The sequence below is a fragment of the Clupea harengus genome, chromosome 5 (assembly GCF_900700415.2).
Source record: "Clupea harengus chromosome 5, Ch_v2.0.2, whole genome shotgun sequence".
NCBI lineage: Eukaryota > Metazoa > Chordata > Actinopteri > Clupeiformes > Clupeidae > Clupea > Clupea harengus.
The window spans coordinates 29,315,957-29,342,079 of NC_045156.1; the positions used below are offsets into that span (position 1 = coordinate 29,315,957).

The following is a 26,123-nucleotide window of genomic DNA, read 5'->3' on the forward strand; positions in this document are numbered from 1 at the left end:
TTCCCCTGTATTTTGGGCTGCAAGGCTATATTTCTTTCAAATAAAACACAGCAACGATTGCAACGATGAACAAACATTAATTAGCCACAGACCCACAGACCTCCGCTAAAGCCACATTCAGTCACATTCACGCGCTCGTCTTCCCAATCGCATTTAAAACAAAAAATGTTTAGTCTTCTGTTCTGTTGATGGCTGGCAAACAACAATCTAAGAAGGGCACATATTATTCACTCATTTTAAGCCATCAATCTACCTCAGGGTGAACAAAATGAGCTGAAACGAAAAAGAATTCACCAAATGTGAAACGGAAAATGCATTTTTTTTAAACGGAAAATCATTGGCCCTACTAATTTAATCATCTTGAATTCCACTGGGGTGATTTCACAGGGTTGACCAGGGTGAGCAGAAGACACAATGGGGTTGACCAGAGTGAGCCGGCACAGTGCCTGTAAAAGTGATCCTTCTCACTCGTCAGTCAAAGGGAGGAGTTCTTGTGCCGCGCTTAATTAAGAGTAATTAAGAGGTGAAAGTGATCTGGCCCTCTCCTCTGGCCACCCGTACCAGTTCCACCTGGGTAGGAGAGGGGAGAGAGAGAGAGAGAGAGAGAGAGAGAGAGAGAGAGAGAGAGAGAGAGAGAGAGATCCGGTGTAATGGCGGGCCTAACGATCAGTGACTCACCTCTCCCGATGCAGATCGGTTACTTTCACTCCAGTCAGCTCTTCAAGCTCAGCAATGGATCCCACACAAACAACCTGAAAAAACACACAGAGAGACACAGACAGGGAGGACAGGAAAAAAAACTCGGTGAGGTTTGCTCTACTTTCGTAAATTGTACCCTAGCTAGAGTGTCCTTCAAAAGGCAAACAAAAAAAGAAAGTTAACCTAAATAATAATGACACTCAGAGCTAACAGCCAAAACTGATGGTTACACCTCTAAAACTAGTATTATTATTTATTTATTTTAAACACATATTTTACCTTTTCACTTGATCAGTATAAAATGATCTGACAAATCCTACAGATGTTATCACTGTTTAGGGCGTGACATCGATCCTATGATGAACTTCCAAGAAAAAAAAACCTGACCATTTCCAACCTTCCCATTTTCATCTCTAACCCCCTTCTTATCCACTGATATAACCCTGTGTACCTTCAGCCTGCAGAAAGAGGCGAAAGACAGTGGCCCCAAAAGAAGTCCAAAGCAGAGGGAAGCCGGATAAAGCCCTGCATCTGTCACTTCTGTGTTACACTAACAGACAACAATAACGCTCTGTGGGAAGCCTGATGGAACTTTAGTTTCCAAGAGCCCAATCTCAACACACGCCACTGTCCATTGTCCCCCAGGAAAATGAACCTATTTTTCCCTGTAGAAGACTGCAGCATCTTTTGGTAAGGAGTGTCTTGGAGGAGATAGTGAACATCTTCATTAAAGGAGTTTAAATTTAGCCAAGGCTTTCTTCCCAGAAAAGAAACCAGTGCTGAAGCAGTTGCCATTCTTGTAAGGTCGTCGCATCGTTTCAGACGGATGGATGGATGTGACCTAATTTGTCACTAAGTGAGTTGAACTGATTGCCTGCTGACATACTTTTTCGTGTGCATCATGGTGCGTAAAGACACTTTACCTGAAGGATGATGCCTACAATAGCTATGACGGCAGACTTTAAAGCACAGTAAGAAAGAAGCTCTTCATCCAATTCCAACTGAATTCCATTAAACCAGTAACATGCTCTAAGTTTAAGTCTAAATTAAGAAACATTAAGAAACATTAAGAAACATTAAGAAATTGGAACGTTTTCCTTTCCCTTTCAAACCTACGTTCATAAAAACTGAACCTACCAAGGTCAAACTGATCCGGTGGATTGCTGAACTACAGACCCAAGCCAAATCGAAATAAATAAATAAAAGCACTGCATGCGTCTGTCTGTGGAGGCAGAGAAGCGAGCAGACCCCTGTTCTAATTCAGAGCAGGCCGCTGGAGCCGCTGGAGCCGCTGGCCCAGATTGAGGCCTCTGTCGGCATGAAGAGCAGGAGATCCACTTTTCCTGGACTGGCTTGAGCTTTGGGAGTTCAAGGAGGCACTCCAGAGAGCGCCGCCGCAAAACAGTCATTAGGCTATTTTCAGGAAGCAGGACGCTGTCCCTCTTTCTCTTTAGTTTGCCGTGTGTGTAGAGAGCGCCAACAGCCCACTTCTGACGGCCAGCAGCCAACTACAAATTCTTTTTTAGGGGTTTCATTTTTTTTAATACTTTTCACTATTTCACAGGACCGTGTATTGAACAGACTCCCATTGGTTCTTGATGTCTTAATGCAAAGGTGAAAACTAGGGAGATCGCTATAAAGCTAGTAGAGGGGTGACGGTCAGAGACCCTGGTCACTCGCACATGACTGACCTCCTCGTAGTCATCGCTGACCCAGAGGGGGATAGGAGTGCCCCAGTAGCGGTTCCGGGAGATGGCCCAGTCGCGGGCGTCACGAAGCCAGTTGCCAAAGCGCTTCTCCCCCACAAACTCTGGTACCCTGGAAGAGAAGTCAAGTACAGAGTCATCAGGGCAGTAAGAAATGAATTCTCTCAAAAACACAGATGAATTGCGTGGCCCACTGTGGGGTGTTCAAGCAAGGGGGGGGGGGGGGGGGCACAGAGATATGATGCATAAATCTAGCGGGAGCAGAAAAAAAGTGTTATATAATGAAGCTTATATAATTTCCCTTCACAACCGGCACATCTGTTTGGAAACCCAGCGAACGGGCAATCGACACAGTGGAACGAGCGGTGAACGTCCGCAGCTTTACCCACAATGCACATTGGTTTTAGGGTGTACATCACAGCTGTGGTACGAGTAATGAAGATTGAGAGGCTAGTCTTAATGAGACCTATTTATTCCTTAACACTGAAAATCAAGAGTGATTTGAAAGTCAGTCATGATTAAAAATGAGTTTTCTATGGGGGACAGTATTACTGTGTTCAGATCATAATTGTAATCCAACAGACTTCAATTTCATAAATGGAATTCATAAACGTGATCCAATAAATGTGATTTAGTCGATTTTCACATTTGGGTAAAAACAGACAGAAAATGTTATATTAGTCAAAAATGTAGTGGTCTTTAATGAAGGATGCCACAACAGTCATTTGTGTAAATTAGTCCAAATTAGTCACTTTCGTCGAAGCAGTCCTGTTTCTGTCAGCTTCTTGATTCTTTTATGCATCTAAAAATAAATCTTAGCACATCTTCTTTAACAAGAAGGACTGCAAAGGTTATAGCTCCCTGCAAGGCGTCATCTTCTTCCCTCTGTTCAACAGCTCTCAATTTTCAAACTCATTCTTTGTGGGACATGGCGCTACCCTTAGAGAACATCAAGGTATAAATGTGAAGGCAGGTTCTACCAGCCGAGCAACGACTTCATCAATTCCCATTTGTGAGAGGCATTTCTATTTAGGCACCCACTATATCAATTTAATGATTTTCCCCAGCTCACTCTCTTGTCCTCCATCCCTTCTCCTTAGATGTGAATCTAGCATTAAAAGAGTATCGTTTTGTGTTGCAGGGTCTACTTACCATCCACACGTTTATACTATAAAACAAAGACACCAAGTATTCCCAGTTTGTGATGATGTGATCCACATTAATCAAAATATTTTTCATTATTATTATTGTGCATATTATGTATTTGCTGTAAAGCACTTTGAGCTGCATTCTTTTGCATGAAAGGTGCTATATAAATAAAGTTTTATTATTATTATTATTATTATTATTATTATTATTATATAATTGTTTTCTTTGTATTTGCTTTTGTTTTGGTTCTAGACCCCTTTAACAGTACCCTAGGTGAACATGGGGTTTGTCACTTTGTTGTTTAGTTTAGTTGTTTGTGTTCATTTCATATTCTCATGAATTTTTTGTTTTCTTAATTTTTGGCCCCGTCGTTCCGTTTTCCCACAGGTGCGGCAGTAGGGTCCCCTGGCTGGCCGTTACCAGCCTGATTAAGAGAGCCTGTTAATTGGTTACAGAGATCACCTGCTCTTTTTAAATTCTGAAAGGAGGGATATTGTTTGGTCACAGAGATCACCTGCCTTTATTTAAATTCTGAAAGGAGGGATATTGTTTGGTTACAGAGATCACCTGCCTTTATTTAAATTCTGAAAGGAGGGATATTGTTTGGTTACAGAGATCACCTGCCTTTATTTAAATTCTGAAAGGAGGGATATTGTTTGGTTACAGTGATCACCTGCCTTTATTTAAATTCTGAAAGGAGGGATAATGTTTGGTTACAGAGATCACCTGCCTTTATTTAAATTCTGAAAGGAGGGATATTGTTTGGTTACAGTGATCACCTGCCTTTATTTAAATTCTGAAAGGAGGGATATTGTTTGGTTACAGAGATCACCTGCTCTTTTTAAATTCTGAAAGGAGGGATATTGTTTGGTGCGTCTGTTGCGCTACTCACTGCTTCTTCTTTTGTTGTTGTTTCATAAGGGCTTATTTTTAATATACTGTTGCACTTGGGTTTTTGTCAGCACTTTGGTTGAAATGAATGCATATATTTTCACCCTTACTCACCCCACTTTGTCACTGCTGTGCGTGTGTTTCCCCTGACCATCAAGGCTACCCTACTACACAGTTCAAAAGGCACAGTCCGTTATTCTTATCAAATATACCTTAAATTCAGCAAATTAATCCTCACAGTACTCACTCATTTGATTGGCTGTTGGGTTTAAATATCAACAAACTTTTAGCCAGAATCAGGGACTGCATATTTAGTGTCTAAATGAATACATACTCATAACAGGAAAACTATGGAGTATGTAACATATATTAATTAGTGCTGTCAAACGATTAAAATATTTAATCGCGATTAATCGCATTTATGTCATAGTTAACTCAAAATTAATCGCGATTAATCGCAAATTTTTATCTATTCTAAATGTCCCTTTGTTTATTTATTTTTTCCATCATTTTATTTTTATTTCAATGCCCTTATCAACATGGAAAAGTGGATTGGCTTGCTTTATGCAAATGTTTTATTTTATTGAAAACCAACATTGCCAAACAGGGCGGTACAAAATTAAATTATAAAGTGCACATTTCAGGTAAACAAGGACCCTATAGTGCAGTTAAACCATGGCTTAATATTTTCTTTTTTTCAAGTTTGCTGGGAACATAACAGTCAGGCCTTTTATTTCAGAAACAATGAACCGTAACAGTTAGGTTACCAATAAAAGGTAAGCCTACTACTTCTTTGCTTTCAGCCAGCTGCCTGTTGACATTTTCAGACAACAGTGAAGCTCACTTCTTTTGCACAACACAACTTTTAAAAGTAAACTTTCCATTCAGAAGTTTTTTATCATCCATTTCGCCGTATCGCGCTCACCATTCACTCAAACCGTAACGTTAGCCTACTACACAGTTTGCGAGGCCAAAAAGAACATTAATCTAAAAAAAAAAAAAAAAATTAAATTTTTTTTTTTTTTAAATCGCGTTAATCGCGCGATAAAAAAATTAACGGCGTTAAAATGGGTTTGCGTTAACGCCGTTAATAACGCGTTAAACTGACAGCACTAATATTAATACATGTAGGCCAGATTTGGGTGATCTCAGATTTTTAATGGAAAAGTAAAAGAGAATAATAAAGTGGGGAAAGTGATATGAGCATGTATTGATTTGGTCCCTGCAATTATGCTTTGTAACATTCCAGCATGAGGGTATTCCAAGAACCGTGCTCTTCCTACAGTAGGTAATGGGTGGATTCTGGGACCCTAATCATAAAAGATGAGGGGGGAGATAAAATCAATAGCTGCTCAGAAAGAACACAGAATGAGTCTGAGGGTTTGGCACAGCTAATCAAACCACCTCCCTCCACCCACAACACACAGCTCAAAGTAAGCCTCTCCTTTAAGTATTTTCTTTAAAACATCTTAAATCAGGGTGTCCAAAGTCCAGCCCATGGGGGCAGATTGTAAATGATAGGGCGAGTGGCCCAGGGTGGCAGCGCTGCAGGACAATAGTGTGGCCGTGTGATGAAGATGGGATCTTTGAACTGGGGGGGGCGCTAACATCGCCTCATCAGCTGTGCAGAGTTATTAACTGATGATTGTCGCCTTACGTAGGGAGAGTGGTGGGGACGGATCGAGGTCACTATGAATCTGGGGGGGGACATGTCCCCCGCCGTCCCCAGTGCCATCTGCGCCCCTGCAATAGTGGGCCATGTGGTGAAGACATGAAATGTGCTGTTCAAGCCCACCACACAGTGGCAGCACTAACTAGACCTGCAAAATATTAAAAGAAGAAATTAAACTTGAATCCCTTAGTAACAAACTGATTGGTTATTCAGTCAAGTAGCGAAGGCCATCGCTTTTAAGAGAGATTGAAAACTACTTTTTTTTTTACTGAAAGCCGAAATAATTGCGTCTGTATTTGCCAAGAGACTGTCCCTGATATGAAATATGATTTCAATGTGAAAAAAAACATTACGAAACTAAGCATAGTTTGTATCAGAAACTGCACAGCTGTAAAGGGACTAGCAATTTGAAGCTAGCTTAGCCTTTTAGCAACAACTCTTCTCAAGGCAAAAGATTCGAAGGAAAAAAGTACCAGAGCTAGCTATGAAGTGGCATATGCTAATTATATGAGTGGGAGGGATGAACACTAGTCTGCGATGAGAGCACTGACTAAACAAATTCAGCCCAGCTACTCATTTTAGGAGAGTTGATGAGGACATGCTGAAAAATAACTTGACCTTCAGAATCTGGAGACCATACTGGGAACTGCTACTGATGCTGCGCCCTCTAAGCTTGGTGAAAGGAGTATATTAGCCACGCTGATACATAACAGAGTCCGAGAGCATGGGAGCAATGTCATTCAAATTCACTGCATCAATCAGCAGGTGCTGTGTGTAAAGTTTCTGCAATTTGAGCACATTCTGAAGCCAGTGGTTGAATAAAGCTTCATTGATTTGTATTTTGAAGATCTTACATATTGAATAGTGAAAAACTTGTTTTTATTGCCGGTTTACTGTAACACAGTGGCGAGAAATCCTCTTTCCTGATGGCAGGCAGGTCTACCGACATTCCTGGATAACGGGAAAACCATGAAGTAGATCTGGTAAAAAGGTTTTTTCCCCTTTCTATATCAATGCTCTGAAAACTTGGTAATGGTAACCAAATATCCAAAAGATAGACCTTTCCTACACCTGTGAACAATTGATTATTCAGCAGGACGAGACAACAGAATTTGTCTGATCATTACCAACACCACCAGTAATTAGTTGACTGGCCATAACGTGTTGTTTTCAAATAGGCTTGGCTGTATAGTATAAGATCCCAGTTGATAATGCAACTGCACTGCTAACAATTCTATACAGGGTTTAAAGAGTTATCACCTAACCCTGGCTTTTCCTCATCCGACATACTCACTGTTGCAGTCAGAGAGTTCGGCAGATTGCCTCTACAGAGAAAACCTTCTTAGTTTTTAGAGAAAAATTTACATGTGTTCTTTATCTGGTGGAAATGCAGTTCAGCTCAATATTTAGTTGCATCAATCCAGCCTAAAAGGTGCATAGGCCTAATTGCATTGTATGCAACATCTTGAGTTAATGGCAGAATTTACCTTCACTGATGGTAAGACATCTAATGGTAAACTCACACCCAATACTGCCAGTAATAGCATGTACACATGTAAGTGTTATAAATGGTCATAGCATGTACACATGTAAGTGTTATAAATGGTCATAGCATGTACACATGTAAGTGTTATAAATGGTCATAGCATGTACACTTACTATCTTGTGTGTGCATTCCACATGACAAATGCCTACACATGAAGAATGGTGTCAATTAATGAGTAGTATGTGTTCATTTAACCTTATAACTGGAAATCGGCACATACCAAATGATGCTGGTGCTGATGCCAGAGAGGCTGCATCTCGCTCATCAGTATGTTGATGTGTGTGCGTGTGTGTGTGTGTGTGTGTGTGTGTGTGTGTGCCTGCTATGTACTCATGAATGCATGCATGGATGCCCATTCTCTAATGATAGTACGGGTATTTAGGCCCCTTCTCCCTGTACCCACATAATGTCATAATGACAGGATTAAATGGCAGTGAAGTGAGATCCTCAGCAGCTAATGGGTTTCCTTCAACAACATCTGGGCCGTTTCAGCATTGTGGCAGGCGTGTCTTGTACTCTGCCCGGGAAAGAACTGTCTGAGGAGGGACTAGCAGCACTGAGCGTGAGCCCTTCTCTTCTGCGTACACATTTCCTAAGTCCATCTGGCTCTCCAGGGTGTGGGCTTCTTGTGGGAGAGAGGAAGGCACGGTTTGCCAATACGTAACAACTGCATGGGGTGGAGAGGAGAACTGAATTATGTGAGGAGAGTGGTGCTGAATTCGAAACCCTAGGTGTTATCTGTTTGGTTTTATATTTCAACTCCTCTCTTTCTTCTAATTCTCTTTGGTTCTTATTCTCTAAGCTCTCTTTTTTTTTTCTTCTAGAATTCTTCATATTCTCTGCTCCAATTTAACTGGTAGCCTCGGCACGAGGTCAGGCAAATGTTAAATGATAAGGCCATTTTCATGCACAAGTAAAAGCACTCGGCTCAACAAGTGCAAGGTGAAATGCTTCAATCCCGTCAGACTCGAAGCCCAAAGCTAAGTAAAGGGCAATCAGTTCTGTGTGCCACTTAGATGGATGTTTGCAGAAAGTGATTCATTCAACAATGCAGTTAAAATCATCTGCAGCTCCCCCTGACTGAACAAAAAAAAAGGGAGTGAGGACATGCCCTCACTATAAATGAGCTCTCCAAATTTCTGGGGCTGAATGTAGAAACCCTAATTTGAACATGAATGTCACATCATATCCCCCAAAACAACAGGATGGCATGGACTGCTGTGGTAGATGTCCTTGAAACTTGCAGTTGTAAAAGAAGTCAGCATTTTTGGTTCCCTTGATATCAAAACGGCTCTTTCCCCAAGTAATGGGAATGATGAGAAGTACCGGTGTGGAGGCACAATAATCAAATTCATTCAAAGGAGCATTTCCTGTAGTCATATTGGCAACGCCTTACGGCCGCCCGAAAGCTAGAGAGTAGCCTTTTGGCTACCAGTCCGGATGTGCTGGTGGCTCAGGTCACGTCTTTCCTGGCCACATGACCTTCATCTTTTCTTTCCATCTGATCTTTGAATAATTCACCTCAAGCCGTTACTTAAGACCAGAGTCTGCGTGTCTGTTGACAAACAGTGGCCTTCGTAAGAGTCTTACGGTCTTGGCAAGCGTCACTAGAGCTGCGGTCACTTGTGAACCCCACCGGAAGCTAAACACACTCTGGGGCATCTACATCAGTGATCAACCTTGAGCCCATAGATCTGTTACCTAAACACACTGACCCCATAGATCTGTTACCTAAACACACTCTGGGGCATCTACATCAGTGATCAAGCCTGACCCCATAGATCTGTTACCAGAACAGGGGACAAAGGGAGAGGGTTCGCTGTACAGTGACATCAGGTGGTGAGCTAACATTGTGAAAGTGTAACACCCTACACGCCACAAGGTGCACGCTTGAAGGTGCATTTTGCAAACACAAGCAAGACTTTGTGAAGTGCTATAAGCTATAATAAAGCATTGTTTTGTTTTTAATTCCACTTAGTTTTGAGGAGACTGGTCATCTGGTCGACTATTAACTAAATTCTTTGACTATGTTCCGGACTTCACATGAAAATCCAATCCCTAATAACAGTGAAGCGTAGGGAATGTGGATGACAACTTGGCTTTACGTTACAGTATCTGCAACATGCTTCCATTTTTATTATTTCAATATTGCGTAAGGATGTGTCCATCCTTACATATTGAAAATGCATTAAGGGAAAAGAAAACATTACTGTGGAGTTTTTGAGGTAGAGGTTATAGGCGCTGTTCTGTTATGTTATGTAAGGAGTTAAGTCTCACCAGTAACATTTGCTGTTGTTTTCCAGAAGTTTCTCAACCATGTGCTCAACGCGAACAAACCAGCTTGGCACTGCCTTGTAGATCAGCGGGGTGTCTGACCTGTCAATCAAACACACAGACACATGCACACATACATAAATAAATCGCCACACAAACTAATACTGAGGAAAAACTGTTGGCTGGAAACTGCCTAGCCTCTACAGCGACGCTCAGCAATATCACCAACAGATCTTTTTTTGATTTCATTCATAAATATTCATGTCAGTGTGAGTTTGTTCCCATCAACAGATCATGACTGCCTATTTAAGCCTGTATGTGCACCCTGTGGATGTCCCTCACCCAATCAATGCTTGACTGACTGTCTCACTACAAGAAGCAAATGGGAGACTGGTAAAGTCAGCGGGGGGGGCGAGGGGGGGGGGGGGGGGCAGAAGTTACATCAAGAAGACAAAAGGTGGGGGGCACTGTGGCGCAAGCAGTAGCCCCGACCACATTCGGGCTTGACGCCCATGGAGGACACGGGTTCGAATCCGGCCCAATGTAATTTCTCCTGTCCACTCCCCAGCTCTTCTCCCTCTCATTTCCTGTCCCACTCTTCACTGCACTATCGATTAATGGCACAAAAAGCCCAAAAATAAATCTTAAAAAAAAAAAAAGAAGACAAAAGGTAAGACATCATGGCTGCAGCATTTATGAGAGGTTTCCAAGCAGCTCTGCCACCACAGCGCGGGCAGCGCGTAGGGCACCAGGGCGGGGGAAAGCACTCTCGACTGACCTTCCCCTCAGTGGCATCCTCCTAGGTGGCAGCAGCAGCAGATGCTGAGCCAGCAGAAGGTAGTATCGACAAGAAAATGCTAATGTTTTACTGACTTCCTTAGAGAGAAGTGTCCTGTCAACCCCACTTAAAACACACTCAATACACTTCTATACACACATGCACTGCCCACACACACACACACACACACACACACACACACACACACACACACACACACACACACACACACACACACACACACACACACACACACACACACACACACACACACACACACACACACACACACACACACACACACACACACACACACACACACACTTTCTCTTACACACCGGTGCCAGAACATAGACAGAGCACCAAGGAATACCCTCATTATCAGACAAAGTCGACAAGATGACAAGGCAACATTCTGGAACAAAAATCACCAAGTCTAGTACTCACCTCCAGCAGAAAGGGTAGTTGTGTTTGAATGTGCTGGCGTTGACCAGGCGTCCACTTTCCTTCAGCCATTTGATGATGTTTTTGTCAGCATCCTAAGGGGTCAGAGCAACAATACATGACGGGGAACAGCACAAACACTGAGCTGGGAACAGCACAAACACAAACACTGAGCAGGGAACAGCACAAACACTGAGCTGGGAACAGCACAAACACAAACACTGAGCAGGGAACAGCACAAACACTGAGCTGGGAACAGCACAAACACAAACACTGAGCAGGGAACAGCACAAACACAAACACTGAACGGGGAACAGCACAAACACAAACACTGATCAGGGAACAGCACAAACACTGAGCAGTTCTACAATGCTTCAGTGCTTAGCATTAGCACCTCACTGTCACTTCTTTCTGAAGATCACAAGTAACAAAATAACAACATATGTTCAATCCCGCTCAAACAACCCAAATCGGTATATCAAACTGAGGGGCGTGGCGGCCTCGCAAGTGGCAGTTACACCGACAAATCACAGACACCTTTGTCTTCAGCCTGGCAAATGATACATTTATCATTTGAAATCTTAACAACAAACTTTAGTGGACTTAGGGTTAGTACATAGTAAATAAGACAGTTCAGACATTGGATAGCCCACCACTTGCGTGTCGATAGTTTTGTATTTTGATCAGTTTTACAGCCTTTCAATAGTGTTAACAACAGTGTTTTCAAAGGCTATTGAGTGGGCCAGTGTATAAATACTGTAAGAGACTGAACTAGCCAGCTAGTAGGCTATCCACTTTCCTTTATTTCAGAACTCTTCATTCTGTTAAACTAAGCACAGGATTAAATATCTATCTAACAAGGCCCTCCAAGCTTTTCTTTTTAGTAAATTCAACAACCGAACGACACCATAGTCCTGCAATTTTCAAACGGTCGGAAACAACACCAAACAATCTGATTGGCCGCTGCTAGTTAAATTCACTCCTCATTTGCATAGGATTAAACGTTTGCCTAATTCGCTCGTCTACGTCACAATCGCCTGCTTCGAACAGACATGAATGGAATAAAGAACTTCCCTTTGATCGCTTTGATGGCATGTATTAGTACCGTTAGGTTTCAAATGTCACCGTAGCCTTACAATACTATTACTATTGCAGTACACTTTAAACAGCCTTTTTAAAGGCTATTTTCATCTCTCAATTCTGTCTTGTAATCACCACTGCCGTAGCTAACATTCTAATCTTTCCTCATCCCATCTCTTTTCACTTCCTTCGGAGCTCATAACAGATCAACCAAAATCAGCACTTTCACTTTGTGAAGCATAGGCTAGCACTCGCGAGAAAAGATCTGTTCAAACTGATTCCTTTAGTTTCCTAAAAAACAAAACACAAATTCGAACAGAATTATTTGCACTTCAGTTTTTTGTTAAGTGGCATATTCAAACTGTGTCCACAGCGGTGACCCATGTGGACAGTGTATCACACACTGTGTCCAGGACCAATTTGTTTGCACAGCTTGCTATATTGAGCTGAAGAGTGACTGCAGGTTGAAGCACCTTTTGGCCACTTGCTCCTTTTCAACCTTCTGGGCAGCACTGATGCGGGAATACTCCCAACTCTCAGATACAGCCTCAAACTTCTCCTCCCTTTTGCTTTGTCATATTTGTACCAGGCAGACTTCCCGCAAAAAAACTAAATCCCGCAATCACACTCAGATTGGACAATGATTAGTGGTTTTTTGTCCAATACTGAGCCACGAATTCAGCAGCTTTGCAGAACAATGCAGGCTCGTGTTTAACATTGAGCTGAGACTTAGTATAAATGTAGACTTTGCTTCTGCTGCTGCTGCTTCCTCCTCCTCCTCCTCCTCCTCCTCCTCCTCCTCCTCCTACTACTAGTCCTCCTCCTAACCTATTTATGGGAGGAGGGGGGAATCCAAGTACTGCAGAACAGTTTGGGGGGAACCGGCTTGCAAAAGTTTGAGAACCCCTAGGCTAAAACAATCTCTTACACTGACTGAGTGCAAACTTTAAATGATTGCGAAGAGTTCACACTGAACTTCCCGATCTGGCAGGAACAAATCAACACATACTACACTTTCTTTAAGACATTGTGTAGGTCATGAAAAGTTGGGCAAAACAAACCTTTGCCCAACCTTCCCTATTTAACGAAGATCACACTACAGTTTTGCCAGACAGAGCCAAGGGCATGGAGACGCAGACTGCCCTCCATCCACCCCAAACGCTGCCAACGCCTCTCCGACACATGCAGAGGCTGACAGTTACGCTCCGCCTGCTGCGAGTCCAGGGAGCATTTTCCCTCTTTTGATTTATGTCACATTATGATGTTTTCACACCCGCTGTAAAAATGGGACCAATTTGAGCTTGTTGTGCTTCTCAGCAAATTGCCTTGCCACAAAAAGTCTGATTAATTCCCTTAATGGAGACATGTCCACTGTGTCCTTGTAGCCGAATACCACTGAATTGGCTCGCCATCTCATGCATAATTGATTTTTCGGCAACCTTTCCTTAACCTACAGCGCTAAACCAGGCTTCTGCTAAATCTTCCCATACCCGTTTTGTAACCCTGCAAAGCCTAGCAGTATTAGCATCTTCCATATCCAGTGGAAGCACACTGGACCGATTGACCTTATTGAGATCTATACGTATTGAAGCAGGGTATTCTCCACTCACAGAAACATCAAGCAATTCACATGGGTGGGAACACCCTGGACGAAAGCACGAGGCTTAACTCAAAGTCTATTCAAATGTGTGTGAAATAATGCAGAACTATTCTCTATCTTGTATTTATTACATGCAGGCTATTTCCCATTTCTGTATCTGAACATTATACAGCAAGGGACACATAAGAAACATTTTTGCACCATGCGGTCGCCTAATTAGAGAGAACATATAAAGGAAAACACTGATGTAGTTCTGTTTGTGAGCTTACATTGATATGCAAATGAATTCAATGTGCAAACAATGTCATTAAAAACATATATCATTTGCATGAAGGAACTGAAATGTCAGGAGAAACTGAGATGCTAAGCGTGTCCATACTATGACACCAAAAGCATTCCTATTCAGACTGTTCATTACTTGTGAGTATGTGAGTGTTTCAGCCAGAAAATGTGGTGTAGGTGGGAGTTTACAGACCAGTCTGTCGACCAAAAATATAGAGATTAGGAAATAAAGAGAAAAAAAACGTAACACTTAACACACCTCATCTATGCTGACAACACAGTGAAAGTCCATACTAGACGCATTTACATCAAGGAGTTCTGTCCCTATGGTGCAGAGCCTTCGTCGACAAATCTCTGAATGGAATAGATCGGTGCAACAGACTGCAACAGAAAGAAAGAAATCCTGCATCCTGACAGCCATCTTGTCTTCCACCACAATAGCCTGGAGGGCAGATATGAGGCTAACGGACTTCCAGTCAGAAGCCAAAAGCAAGTAATTGACAAGGAAACCGTACAAGTTTGATACTGACAGACAGACAGACAGACATGGGTGAGGTGCTAAAGCCCATATTCAGACACACACAACAGAACAGAAAGGTGGACTAGAAGTCACAGGTGGCAGTTGGGAGACTAATGACATTTTGGCAGCCTGTGGGACTTGTTTGTGTGTGTGTGTGTGTGTGTGTGTGTGTGTGTGTGTGTGTGTGTGTGTGTGTGTGTGTGTGTGTGTGTGTGTGTGTCTGGAGGTTTTGTGATAAAAAAAAGGGCACCATGGAAGCTGACACTCTGATAGGGACTCCTCTGCTCATCATTAGCATCCATCCCCTTGAAGGACCTCCCCTGGGAAGCGCAGTGCTGTTGCATTGCAGGTGCTCCCCACCCACCCACCCCCTCTTCCTCCTCCTCCTCCTCCTCCTCCTCCTCCTCCTCCTCCTCCTCGTCCTCGTCCCCCTCCCTCCTCCCCCTCCCTCCTCCTCCCTCCTCAGCATCACTGGGCATTGTGCTGACAGCAGCTCCTCTCCTCTGGCCTCTAACTCAGCGGCTTGCCCTTTATGGCCCAGTGTTTGTCCAGAGGAAGGCTGTGGGCGGCAGGCTGAAACTACTATAAATGTACGAGCTGCCAGCAGGACAGAGGCAGGACAGAGGCAGGACAGAGGCCCTGACAAAGAGAAGTCAGGAGCTTTTCTTCTTTAATTACCTCTAACCCAACTCCTCCAAAGAAAAGACAAATGGCAGTACTCTTACAAGGAAGGCCGGGGAAGACAAATGCATGCTGCAAGACAGAAACCTACAGACGACTGCACAGCAGAGTGAACCTCCATAATTGTTTGGGTACGGTTTCCATTGAGGTGTAAAGGCTGGCTTAAGCAGTGTTCACAATACGTGGCTTGGAGGATTTGCAAAATGAGACACTTCACAATGAAAATTGAATTTCCATGTAAATGAGATTTAAAACAAAGTTTAGTGCAATTTAAAAATCACCACATCCTCCTATTCATGCACAGGTAGTCCTACTAACTAAACATTTAAAGCAAATTAGCCCAGCTCATTTAATTGATACAGACCACACCTTGCAATGCAAGCAGACTCATCAGACAGATCAAATTTCAAATATCCGATTTTGTATAATACACAGCTTCCACAGAATCATGCAGGGCTAGGGTGCACACCATTGGTATATCAGCAACTACTGTCTGATTACCTGCTGTGTTCTTACCTTAAGCTTTCACACCAGCAAGTGTGTAAGTGTCCAAAGAACAACATTCCAGTGGCAGAAATCAAATGGTCTTTAATGTATTAAGAGAGCACCATACCTTCACATACTGGCCAACAAAATGGGTGACTTCAGCCGTGAAGCATCCGGAAGAGTCCACGGGGCAGATGGGCGCCGAGTCTTTCTTGATGATGTCATATTCCATACAGACTCGGTAATCATCCTGAGGGAAGAACACAACACATTGGCTCAAACAGTTTCAACTTTTTTAACTTGAACAAACTGTGCCTTCAAAAGGTTGAGGACATGAAACAAATGAAAGCGTTTCTGTCCCAAACAATAACCCATCATGTGTGCCTGCTGGTACCATCCTCCCCCACCTCTATGACACTCTCTGTGTTCCCACCTGGCAACTCCCTGTCTTTCATCCGTGTGCTCTCTGAAGGCATGGACACCACCAGTGCAGTAAGACATTTACATTTAGTCATTTAGCAGACGCTTTTATCCAAAGCGACTTACAATGTATACACATTTTACATTTACACTGATGGCACACTGCACATCAGGAGCAATTAGGGGTTCAGTGTCTTGCTCAAGGACGCTTCGACAGGGAATCGAACTAGCAACCTTCTGTTTACTAAACGACTTCTCTACCTACTGTACCACTGTCGCCCCCAGTAAGACTAACACACGGTATGAACACAGACGCTCATCCTACACACAGGCTCAACCAGATCCAGTGCAGTAAGACTAACACACGGTATGAACACAAGCGCTCATCCTACACACAGGCTCAACCAGATCCAGTGCAGTAAGACTAACACACGGTATGAACACAGACGCTCATCCTACACACAAGCTCTATCAGACCCAGTGCAGTAAGACTAACACACGGTATGAACACAGCAGCTCATCCTACACACAGGCTTTACCAGACCCAGTGCAGTAAGACTAACACACGGTATGAACACAAGCGCTCATCCTACACACAGGCTCAACCAGATCCAGTGCAGTAAGACTAACACACGGTATGAACACAGACGCTCATCCTACACACAGGCTCTAGATACCAGACAAGAATGTGAGATGTGTACTTATTAGAGTGCTGAACATCCAACTGTGCTCAGAAATACACATCCATCTTCACAGGCCTCACGATTCCATTTGGATTCAATGGGTAGCGATTTGATTAGGAACACAATTGCCAATCAGCATCACAATGCATCTGGACCTTCATGTTTTATTGTTAATAAATATTTTAGTACTTAAGTACTTAGATTTTAACTCTATTTTCCCCGTTTTCTTCTCAAAGAAAATTACCAATTACCAAGGCCAATGTCTAAAATACTAAATATTTAGTAGCCTTTGTTGCATTGTAATTACAACTTTTACAACTATTCAAATGTCGCTGTACTATAAAACAAAAATATAACATTAAAACAGCTGGCTTATGATTATCCATTTCACAAGGTAATAAACAGAAATTCATATGTTGTCGGCCTATCTGTGTAAAATTCATGTAAAATCTTTCGAAAGAACCACGGATTGTATTTGGCTAAGATGATACCTTAGGAAGTGGTAGAAAGTAGGCTACTAGCATTTAACTAAGCTAAGTAGCCGAGCTATATTAAAGCTTTGTGTTCAGTCACTGATCACGTTAAAGTGCGCTTAAAATATGATCTAACTATCATGTAACTGCACCTGGCTAGCATCACAAGACCAATGGCTTGGGTACATGGAGTATGTATTGCCAGTATCTGTAAGTTAACTTTAATTCACATATATCTATGGCACTCACGGTGGAAAGATTTGTGTACATTGTGTACACGTGTACAACTGTACTTGGCTACCGTCGAAGTGTTTTCTGTAAATTAACTTTTTATTCATCATTACAACTGCATATTGCAGTGAAATGGGTTTGAATTAACTGTTTAAAATTGATTATGGTGGTATACATTTTTTTTTTTTTTTCTTTTTCTGCATCGACACAGAATCATAACGGTTATTTTCCCCCAGCTTTAGCAGTTTCACAATACATCTTCCTCAGAGTAGAAAAAATGATAAGCTGACAATATCATCTGATGAGACAAGTTCATTCAATGCATAATCAAAAACAAAGGTTTGACCAGATGATGAGGTTCAATATTGAGCTGGTATCATCAATACTTCACCATAGTTCTGCAAGACCCAGGGTCGTCTTCACATCATTAATTTGATGCTTTTCTGCTGTGCTGTGGGTTCTAGTATTTATACCTCCTCCACGCATGCCCCCCTCGAGTACTCAAGAAGTTGATTTTTTCAGGCAAGAAGTAGCCTACTCGACTCAAATTTTATTATTATTATTATTATTGCTATTATTATTACTGCATTTCCTTATTCTTGTGCAGAGCTTACATGGACGAGGCAGAGGCAAAGAACTCCACAACGCATAGCGGAGGACGATGTTGGATAGTTTGCTTGGTTACAATTGAGTCCATCTTTTGGCTTGCTAGCTGTTTCTGATCGTATGCTTGCTAGCTTGCTAGTTCTCCAGATTACATGTTATTTAACCATGGAATTGTTTGCACAACTTGGTAAAATGAGAGAATACGTTTCTTTTGTTCATTCATTAGTTCAACGGTTCAGCTGGCTACAGTGAAATGCAAAGTATGTTTTCTGTACGCTATGCTCAAATGATGTTCACAGAACTTGGAACTCATATAGACACACCTTGCTTTCCTGTCTCAGCAGGGAGGCTGTTTGTGCTTCAACCCCTTCAATGGTAATGAAACTAAATCGGCGTATACTCTATTTCTCACTCACACTGGCTGACTGACTGAGTGATAGCATTTGGCATGGGGACCACATTAATTGAAGAATTGACAAAGACCATTGAGATACAAGTATTTCCAAGTATTTTCCTGTAAAGCCTCTCTGATTGGTCTTGCCCTGTGTTCATTTAAGATGAAATACAACACTCCGTTCACTGAAGATACTGCCGTCTTCTATTACTGATGCTCAGTTACGTAGTGAGTGACGAGCCGCTGAAAGTGGGGAATTAACTAACACGTATGCCCAAGACTGTCTTTCTCCATCTTCTATTCCCTTGACTGGTAGACTCCCTGGTCAGCAGCATAGTCATGAAAGCACTATGTGGAGACACCCTCTCTTTTCTCACACAGAATAACAGAACTACAGCACTGCATCGTTTCAATCTTAAAATCTCTCGAAATTTAAATACTACATATCCCAAATGAATACCTACAAAAGGATGATTCATTTTTTTAAGGCCATGATTATATCATTATACATCTGTAGGAGCCTAACACTGGGAAGTTTGTAACCAAATATTTGGACTCATTTTTGATAACTCCCCTGTGTGCTGGTCATTTTCTTCTTGTTCGACTGATTTCATTTGACACTGCAACAGCCCTTGTTCCAACCCATGACGTGCGGTAATGCCTTTTCAGGTCTCGGGTGACAGAGGTAGAGTGTCCGGTGGCACACTAATCTGCAATCGCTATCTTTCCCATTTCATTTGCACACATTTGTGTCATTCCCACATACAGAACTAAGGTCATGTATCTAGGGTTTGGAAGCCACAATGGTTATGTGAGGGACTTATGTGTGAGAAGGTGACAGTAAATAAGGTGCAAGGGTCTGGGGTCTGGGTCCTGGGTCTGGGTCTGGGTCTGGGTCTGGGTGTAGTCTGGGTCTGGGTCTGGGTCTGGGTCTGGGTCTGGGTCTGGGTTTGGGTCTGGGTCTGGGTGTAGTCTGGGTCTGGGTCTGGGTCTGGGTCTGGGTGTAGTCTGGGTCCGGGTGTAGTCTGGGTCTGGGTGTAGTCTGGGTCTGGGTCTGGGTGTAGTCTGGGTCTGGGTCTGGGTCTGGGTCTGGGTCTGGGTCTGGGTCTGGGTGTAGTCTGGGTCTGGGTCTGGGTGTAGTCTGGGTGTAGTCTGGGTCTGGGTCTGGGTCTGGGTGTAGTCTGGGTGTAGTCTGGGTCTGGGTCTGGGTGTAGTCTGGGTCTGGGTCTGGGTGTAGTCTGGGTGTAGTCTGGGTCTGGGTCTGGGTGTAGTCTGGGTCTGGGTCTGGGTGTAGTCTGGGTCTGGGTCTGGGTCTGGGTGTAGTCTGGGTCTGGGTCTGGGTGTAGTATGGGTCTGGGTCTGGGTCTGGGTCTGGGTCTGGGTCTGGGTCTGGGTGTAGTCTGGGTCTGGGTCTGGGTCTGGGTCTGGGTCTGGGTGTAGTCTGGGTCTGGGTCTGGGTCTGGGTCTGGGTGTAGTCTGGGTGTAGTCTGGGTCTGGGTGTAGTCTGGGTCTGGGTCTGGGTCTGGGTCTGGGTCTGGGTGTAGTCTGGGTCTGGGTCTGGGTCTGGGTGTAGTCTGGGTCTGGGTCTGATCTGGGTCTGGGTCTGGGTCTGGGTGTAGTCTGGGTCTGGGTGTAGTCTGGGTCTGGGTGTAGTCTGGGTCTGGGTCTGGGTCTGGGTCTGGGTCTGGGTGTAGTCTGGGTCTGGGTCTGGGTCTGGGTGTAGTCTGGGTCTGGGTCTGGGTCTGGGTCTGGGTCTGGGTGTAGTCTGGGTCTGGGTCTGGGTCTTTTCCAGCAGCACTTACAGCGCCAAAGTACGGTGCCTGGTGGACCACTCCCGTACCCTCCTCTTCACGGACATAGTTATCCATTACCACCTGGAAGGCCCCACTCTCCTTACACTGCACAGGAGAGAGAGAGAGAGAGAGAGAGAGAGAGAGAGAGAGAGAGAGAGAGAGAGAGAGAGAGAGAGAGATCAGGGTGACTACAACAAGAAGTAAAACTGACCAAAGATCCAACAAAGCTATAGATCTAAACAAAACTACTCATCGTCCTGATCTGCCCCGGGCCTTTTCTACACATTCAAGTTTTACCACACTGGTATTTTGGCACTGACTTTGTAAAGCCACAGGATAGCCCTAAGTTAACTTCTTTTACCGTTTCAGAGAATGCCATACCATAAAGCTTAATATAACTCCCCTGAAGTGCCCACATATTGATTGCATCAGAGGTCAGGCGAGCGCTTACCCCGCTGAAGTACTCAAAGAGTGGCTTGTACTTCTTGCCTTTCAGCGTCTTGCCAGGGAACCTGGGGGAGGGAGGGAGATGCGAGCGGTGAAGACAGCGCCTCAATCTTTCCTGACACAGTGAGTTTATAGGTCTGTCTGCCTCCACAGGAGCCAGGAGTCTGCCTGCCTGGCGTAGGAAGCTCCATGGAGCAGGATCTGTCTTGTCTGCCTTGTCTGTCTCTCTACTCATCCTGTCTCTCTACTCATCCTGTCTCACCTCATCCTCTTATGCTGCTTTCTGCAGCTCGGAGGACAGCCACTGAGCTGTGTAATGACTTCTGTCTCTCCTTTGTCCTCTGTTCTTCCCTTTCACTCATATCTCTCAAAGTTTGGCTCAGCCTATAGGTGACTGCGGCAAGAGCGAAGGAAAGCTCAACAGCTAAAGCCGTCCAAGAACAAATTAGAAAGGCATAGAGGTCGTGAATAGAGCTTCAAGGTGAAATTGAGCAAAGCCGTGAGGGGCAATTCTCTGTAAAAAAAAGTTACAAATGTAAGTCAAAAGGACACAAACTAGTCATGAAGTATTTAAGCCCATTGTCACAGATTTTAAACAGTTTGGAAGCACAAAATGGTAAAGTGCAAAATTGTAATACCTCACAAAATTCTAACATCTTACAAAAATAGCGGATACATGATGCCTGATAATCCAAATTAAGATGTTAAACCAGTCAAAGGACCTTGTCCACCCTTCAGCACCCAGGGAGCCGGCTGCTCCATCTCCCCACAGTGCAGCCCTGTGCTCCAGCCTCCCAGACAGTGGAAGTTAAACAGGCCAGGGGAAGAGCTGAGCAAATACATCTGAGAAGTCAGACAGGGAGGGCCAGCACAAAGTAGCTACAGCTACGAGGTCAAAGTTCAGCACTCACTTGTCCAGCAGGGTGTACTCAGCCTCTGTCTTGAACAGAGCTCCCAGGCGGGCCTCCATCATGATGTAGACCTTCTTGGTGGCGTTATCTGAGGACAGGAGAGACGTAGCAGAACACAAGAGTGAGCCGCTTGCTGCATCAAGTTGGCAAGGTGCGGCGCAATCAGACGTGGCATGAAAATAAGCCATAAGAAGTAATAAGCCATAAAAGACAGGCTTTGAGAGGAACCCTCATAGGTCAGAGCCGTTCATTTAAAGGAGAACCTGTTTGTTCATCGGCTCACAGAGAATATCTTTCGTTTTAGGATTCACCCAAGATATTATTGTTAAGTGCTTTGTTGGCATCACTGGTTCCGTGATGAAAATGCCCCCCTCCTAAAAGGAGTGCTGTGCGTAATTCAAAAGGTGAAAAGCTAGTCGACTGTGTGCAAGTCATTCCATTTCCGAAAACCTTTTTGCTCTTTATCAGACTGGGTTTTATGGCAGAGTGGCCAGATGGAATCGTGTCCTCTCAGTGAAAGACACAGGAAAGTCCGCTTGGAGTTTGGGGAAAAAAAAGCACCCAAAGGACTCTCAGCCAGTGAGAAACAAGATTCTCTGGTCTGATGAAACCAAGACTGAACTGGTTGGCCACAATTCTAAGCGCCATGTCTGGGGGAAACCACGTAGAACTCATCACCAGCGGTGAAGCATGGTGGTGGCAGCATCATGCTGTGGGAGGGTTTTACAGAGGCTGGGATTGGGCCACCGATCTGATCAGGCTTGAATGAAAGCTGGACGGTGCAAACTACAGAGATATTCTCAATGAAAACCTGGTCCAGAGCGCTCAGGACCTCAGACTGGGCTGAAGGTTCACCTTCCAACAAGACAATGACCCTAAGCACACAGTCAAGACAAAATAACCAATACATTAACTCAGGCGGATCTGAAATTCTACTTCAGTAAAAGCCCTGTCACTACTTGTACAGTAAATATATGTGTGCTTTTAAGAATACATCGAAGCAGTGTACCTTACACATGCAAAATTCTACCAAATGTCAAATTTAGGTGCAGAGTCGTTAGCATAAATAAGAAAACAGAAGAGCTCTGATTATTCAGTCAGGACTGATTTTCTCCAAAAGGCAACAGAGCTGTACTCTCCACCTAAGAGAATTTGAATTTGCCCAAACTTTTACAAGGAGATGACAAAGAACAAACTATGCATGACAGTATTGATGAAGGTAAAAAGAAATGTGATTCCTCCAATTGTTGCATTAGAAAGATCTGGTCAGTGTGGTCAGCGGGTGTCAAACACACTCATGGAGCCGCAGGAGACGAGGGTGAGACGAGGGTGAACATTATGAGGGATGACACACACCCCAATGCCAGCCTCTTCACCCTGTTGCCGTCGGGCAGACGCCTACGTAGCCTCAATTCAAGGACTGAGAGACTAAGGAGGAGTTTCTACCCTCAGGCAGTGAGACACTTAATCTCAAATTTTTAAAAATTCAGCACCTTTTTTTTATTATTATTTATTTAAATGTAATTAAATTAAATGCATTTTGTTTTATTTCATTTTATTTTTTGCGCAGTGTGGAGCATAGACCCTTTTACATTTCACTACATTTGTTGTATGTGACGAATAAAATACTTGAACTTGAACACTTAGGAGCAGTGAGAGGAGGAGAGCAAGGCTCCAAACCAGGGCCTGGAGAGGGAGAGAAAGAGAGCGAGGAAAAAGAGAGAGAGAGAGAGAGAGGGGGACTGAAGAGAGAGAAACAATGAGAGTGAGGGAAGGGGGAAGCACATCAATAAAAGATGGCACCTCGTCCCTCTGGAGCAGGCCAATAAATGATTGCACAGGCCACATCGGCGGCTGCTGCTGCTGCTGCTGCTGGCAGATCGAGTGGGCCCGAGCCATCGACGCAAAGCGGATTGGTATTCTGTGCAGCTCTCCCATGCAGCACCCAGGCAAGGACAGGCCACACTAAAGGGCAACAGTGCCCCCTGCTTGCATTAGTGGGTTACTGCACCAGTCCACAAAGAAAGTAGGTCAACCATTTACCACCAGCACTCTCGAGAAGAGAAGCAAAGCAAAACACATTCAAGCCTACACAAACACAAACACACAGACACACACAAAACACCCTCACAAAAAGAGTCCAGGGCTATTTTTATATATGAAGAAAGACTAGGCCTTTTTTGAGTGACCTGATTTGAAGACATGTAGACCTTTAAAACTTCAAAGCATCTCAGTTCTAGCAGGCTGGAGGAGCATAAATTCCAAAAAATGTATCACCAGAAGGACATTTCATTATTCCCTTATTGTAAAAGGTACAACATTTAACCAAAGACCCGGTGGTCAAAAAGTTTCAACATCAGCATCAACTTAACTGAGCATACAGCAGACCTTTGCAGGCCTCACAAAACTTCTAAATTCCACGTAGCCTTTTGGCAGGCATTCTTCAGATTCTGGTTGCTCGAAATGAATTTAACTCTCTCAAATAACAAAAGACCATTTGTTATGTAAAATAAAAAAAAGCAACAACAAAAGAAAAATGATTTAACAAGCACAGACTGAAAAAATCATCATAAATATCATTATGCATCTGTTTCCTTATCTTCCCTTGTTTTGTTTTCTTCAGGCCGCTGCTGTGCTCCCGAAGCGGAATTACTTTGTGAAAAATGCAAAATGCTTTTGGGGTAGCAAAAAAGGTGAGTTTGGTGTAAAAAGAGGGAGGACTATACTGGAAAGAACCTAATCAAAGTGCTAAGTATGGCGGAGGGTCTGTTTTTCCAAAAATCTGTCTGCCTCTGCCAAGAATACTAAAACTGGGTTGTCATTGAATCTTCCAGCAGGACAATGATCCAAAATTGTTTACTGCAAAGACCATGGAGGAATCAAGGACAGACAGATAAGATGTGCAGAAAGGTGCGGAATTTAAAACGTATGATCCATTTTTCCACTTAATATTTGTTGGTAAACCGAGGAGAACTGAAACCGTGGGGACCACATCAGCAGATCCGGGGGGTTCCACTGGATTGGAAATTATTTGTATGAATATTTGTTTTCATGGCACTTAGTACACTTGATGCCCACGTGACTTGCATGTACGTGGCGATGGCCCTGGTTGTTTTTGGTCAAGTAGACCTGAAATATTGGCTCGTTATCTCCCTTTGCCCGCTGTCACATTTAGTTTTTCACACACACATTAGTGATATTGCAGGCTTTAGCGCTTTCCTTCACTGCGCAAGTACGTAAACTCACTCTGTGCACACTCACAGCTCAGTCCGTGGAGTGTGGCGATATGTTTGTGTAAGAACAAATGGACAAAAGATTAAATCCAAAATTCATGTTGTGGTGTAAATGAGGTGTATGAGATATGCACATTTGTCCGTTATGTGCGCAAAACAGTATTGATCTCAGCTTTTCTAGTGCGAATAAAGGAGGGAATTTTATTTTCACTTAGAGGGCAATGATAGCCCATCGAACAGCGTGTTGTTATGTTTTGGTAGCCCAACAGGAAAACCCGGGACGTTGGGCTAACAATCTTAGAGAAAGGGCAAGTTGAATGTTTTGTTGCATGTATGTTTTTGTAAGAGCCAAAGAGACACAAAGAGACTGACCTTGGACCTTGACATACTGGAACTCAGCATTGACACAGAGAGCCAAGTTACTGGGCAGGGTCCAGGGGGTGGTGGTCCAGGCAATCAGACTCACAGCCTCGTCCTCCAACAAAGGGAAGCTCACAATGACAGATGGGTCCTGGACATCCTACAGAGGGTGACAAGCTACAACTGATCAGATCAAGAGGGAAAAAAACAGCTCACGTATTACTTGATAACAGTATCAGAGTGGAACACTTTACTTAAAATAGTTTGCCCTGCAATCCAGTACACGCCTGTCGATCCTCCTAGCTGCCATGTTCTATGTTCTTCACTATGCTAGCGGTGGGAAAACCCCCAAAAAATGCAAGAACAGCTTTTATAGAGGGATGTCACCAATTATCACCAAAATACATCAGTTAGTAACTTAACTAACTATTATCAGTGCAAACTGTTGCCGATTGTGTTTACAAGGCATGTATGTTGGCTAGTTGTGTACATTGGCTATGGTTAGCTGGATAGCTGTCTAGTTTTAGATGCTTACCCCTTGGAAGTCATATTAATTCTGTGTGCACACTTGCACTTAACTTAACTCTGGTTAAGGTTAAGTGAACCCTAGGTTAAGTCCAGGAGGCAGCAATACTGTCCTATACAGATCTCTGCCGTCCCGTGCTTGCCCATGCAAGCCACATACAGAGGGTGTTTGTGCCCAAAATGTTTAAACAATCAATAACAACTTGTGTCTGGCAAATGTTAACACAAGGTCAGTTCTG

The 26,123-nt window shown here is 43.5% G+C and overlaps 1 protein-coding gene across 1 annotated transcript in view; it reads right to left on the reverse strand.

Annotated features, from left to right (window-relative positions):
• Window positions 1-26,123, reverse strand: part of iars1 (isoleucyl-tRNA synthetase 1) — a 63,236-nt gene that overhangs the window by 29,393 nt on the left and 7,720 nt on the right. Inside the window, exons 7-15 of the mRNA XM_031568471.1 lie at window positions 25,372-25,519; window positions 21,767-21,854; window positions 20,860-20,920; window positions 20,418-20,513; window positions 15,936-16,058; window positions 11,163-11,254; window positions 9,941-10,039; window positions 2,391-2,517; window positions 679-752 (exon numbers count right to left, since the gene is read on the reverse strand). Of these exons, the coding sequence (XP_031424331.1) occupies window positions 679-752; window positions 2,391-2,517; window positions 9,941-10,039; window positions 11,163-11,254; window positions 15,936-16,058; window positions 20,418-20,513; window positions 20,860-20,920; window positions 21,767-21,854; window positions 25,372-25,519 (908 nt within the window). The remainder of the gene's footprint in view (window positions 1-678; window positions 753-2,390; window positions 2,518-9,940; window positions 10,040-11,162; window positions 11,255-15,935; window positions 16,059-20,417; window positions 20,514-20,859; window positions 20,921-21,766; window positions 21,855-25,371; window positions 25,520-26,123) is intronic.